Genomic DNA, 2875 nt, shown 5'->3' on the forward strand with positions numbered 1-2875 from the left:
CGCCGCCGCCGCCGCCGCCGCCTCGCTCGCCGCAGCGCTCGCCGCCTCCTCGCGCAACAGGTAGGAGCAGGCGGGGAGGCGAGGCCCGGCGCCGCCGCGAGGCCCGGGATGGCGCTGCCCTTGCCTGGCCGAGGCTGAGGAGGAGGAAAGGGCCAGCACGGTGCAAACCCAGCGCTGCGAAAGCCTCCTGCCGCTCTTTCTCCAAAAAACCCCTAGAAACGCAATTAAAAAGCCAGCCAAGCCCTGACTCTGGACCCTGGTGTGTTTAGCACAAGCCAGACCCGGAGATAAACCGCATAAACCTCCCCAGCATCCGGCAGGACCCACTCGAGGTTTCCCTTTCCTAATCGGCCGAAGGGAGGGGGCAGGGGAGCGGGAGCCATGCCGGGTGCGGAGGAGAGCTGTGCAACCGGCAGCCTCGGCTGCCAGGAAGGAGCCGTGGCTCCACAGACACGAACCGCCCCCAAAATCTTAAGATTTAGCCCAGATCAGAGGGGCGCATTGAGTGCGTGATCCTTTTCCTTTGAGTTTTCATCTCCCTCCCTCGGATGCCCCCGAGGTTGTGGCCGGGCAGGTGCCAGCTCTTGTGCTGGTGAAAATCCTGCTGAGTTAGGGACATCGTGACCACAGGGAAAATGCCCACGGGCAGCGTTTGCAATAGAGGAACTGTGGGATCCCACGCGCGCGCCGAGCGGGGAGCCCCGTGGGAAAGGCACCCACGCAGGGTCCCCACAGGTGCCCGGTCCCCAGGAGGGTGCCGTCGGGCTGGCACCCACGCAGCAGGCACGAGGCAAGCGGCCAGGACTGGGTGCCCGCTCCGCTCGGTGCCCGGGAGAGCGGCATCCCCTGCAGCACCCCGGCGCGGGTGCCAGGCGCCCCGGGCTGACGCGGCCTCCTTGTCCCTCGCAGCGGCCTGTCGCAGGAGGCGGGCAGCGTGGAGCAGCTCTCCCTGCACTGCGCCGAGGGCTCGCTGGAATGGCTCTACCCCACCGGGGCGCTGCGCCTCAGCCTCGCGCCCCGCCTGCCCACGGCGGCCGCCGGCCCGGGCAGGAGCCCCCGGCACCTCACCGCCTGCATCAAGCCCTCCGGCACCTTCCGGGGGGCGCAGATCTACCTGGAGAGGGACGGCGTCCTGGAGCTGCTGCTGGCAGAGGCGGAYGCGGTGCTCCGGCCCCGCGTGCGCTGCTTCAGCTGGCTGCCCCGCGAGAAGGTGGCCCTTTTCCTGCAGTCCACCCCGCACCGCGACATCAGCCGCCGCATCGCCGCCTTCCGCTACGAGCTGCGGGGCGACTGGCGCGCTCGCCTCGCCCTGCCCTCCAGCAGCGCCGGCGGCGAAGGTGAGCCCCGGCGGGAGCGAGCGCGGCACCGGGGGCCCCTGCCTCCCGCTCGCCGCCTGGCCTTGGCCAAGTCACTTAGCCTCGTGGGGCCAAAGGTGTTTCAGCCCCTTGGTTTCACCAGCCAGCTGGGCAGCCTCAGCTCCGATCTCTAAAATGGGGTTAAAATTCCTGCTTCCTTGAGGGGCAGGCGGTGGGGAGGGATCTTGGCCCCCAGTCTCGCCTTCTGGCCCCTTCCTGGGAGCTGGGGTGAGAAACCAGCCCCTCGGAGGAGGCGATGGAGGGGCCAGCTCCGCCGCGGCCCTGACGCCCATCCCCGCTCGCTCCCGGCTCATCTCGAACCGGCCCAGCAGTGCTGAGCCTGCAGCGACTTTGACGCGGAGCCAGGGCAATGCYGGCGGGAATGGGGTTTCGATGTCTGCCCGCGGCGAGCGGCGGATGCAGCGCCCGTCCCTGTCGCCTGCCCTCCGTGCCGGGGCTGAGCGCTGCAGCCTAGCAGGGCCACACGTGGCCCGGGTCCTCGCTCAGCCCCAGCCCCGGCGGGCGCCTGGAGCTGGGCTTGGCAGGGGCACGGGAGAGCCCGGCTGGCCGGGGCTGCGCTCGCTGCGGGGCACCGGGGCTCGCAGCGCCGTCACCGCGCTGTGCTTGGCCTTTGCAGGGGCGTGCCGGCCGTGCAACGACACCGAGATCCTGATGGCCATTTGCACTAGTGACTTTGGTGAGTCCAGCCTCCTCGGAGGCCCTTTCTCCCTCTTCCGTCCGCAGCAGCTCCGGGGGGCCCCTGTCTGCTTGAGTGCAAGGGAGGGAGCTCAGACCGTGGAGCCCCAGGCCTCCAAAGAGGCTGAGCACCCTGCCGCGGTGCCCGGCAGAGCTCGCGCCCCCCATGGCCATCCCCGGCCCCTCGCCTGCCCCGCGCCAGAAGGGGCGAAGCGGCCGGGCGCCGGGGCAGGACGGCCCCAGCGGGAGCCCCAGTTGCYGAAGCAACAGGGGAGTCAAACACAGAGCCGGCCTTGGCCTTCCTTGCCGGAAAATGGGCAAATCCATCCTTCCCCTTCGCTAAACCCCGTGCGCCTCCGGCAGCGCGGCCGAAGCCGAGCAGCCCGGCACAGGGGGCCCCGCGCAGCGCCGGCGCCGCCCTCACCTCCCCGCGCTCCTTCGCCCGCAGTGGTCCGCGGCAGCATCCGGAGCGTCTCCAACGACGCCGAGCTGCAGGAGTCGGTCATCGGCGTGAGCGCCACGCGCATCCACCGGCAGAAGTTCCCGCTGTTCCAGCCCGTGGGCAAGGCGGGCAAGGCGGCGGGCAGCATCCGCACGCCGCTGCGCTGCGGCGTCAAGCCGGGCCCCGGCACCTTCCTCTTCACGGGGTGGCTGCACTTCGGCGAGGCCTGGCTCAGCTGCGCCCCCCGCTACAAGGACTTCCAGCGCATCTACGCGGGCGCCCGGCACGCGCGCCAGAACCCCTGCGAGTTCCCCTCGGACTGAGCGCGGGGAGGCGAGCGGGGCCGGCGCGCGGCCGGGCCGGGGGGCTCCGGGGGGCGAGA

General features: G+C 71.1%; 1 protein-coding gene across 1 annotated transcript in view; it reads left to right on the forward strand.

The window, feature by feature from the left end:
• The window catches only part of METRN (meteorin, glial cell differentiation regulator), a 4794-nt gene extending 1978 nt beyond the window's left edge, over positions 1–2816 (forward strand). The window contains exons 2-4 of the mRNA XM_026063846.1: positions 910–1337; positions 1993–2052; positions 2500–2816. Of these exons, the coding sequence (XP_025919631.1) occupies positions 910–1337; positions 1993–2052; positions 2500–2816 (805 nt within the window). The remainder of the gene's footprint in view (positions 1–909; positions 1338–1992; positions 2053–2499) is intronic.
• The last annotated feature ends 59 nt before the right edge of the window (positions 2817–2875 follow it).

The sequence above is a fragment of the Apteryx rowi genome, unplaced genomic scaffold (genome assembly GCF_003343035.1).
Source record: "Apteryx rowi isolate R43461 unplaced genomic scaffold, aptRow1 scaffold_202, whole genome shotgun sequence".
In the NCBI taxonomy this organism is placed as follows: domain Eukaryota; kingdom Metazoa; phylum Chordata; class Aves; order Apterygiformes; family Apterygidae; genus Apteryx; species Apteryx rowi.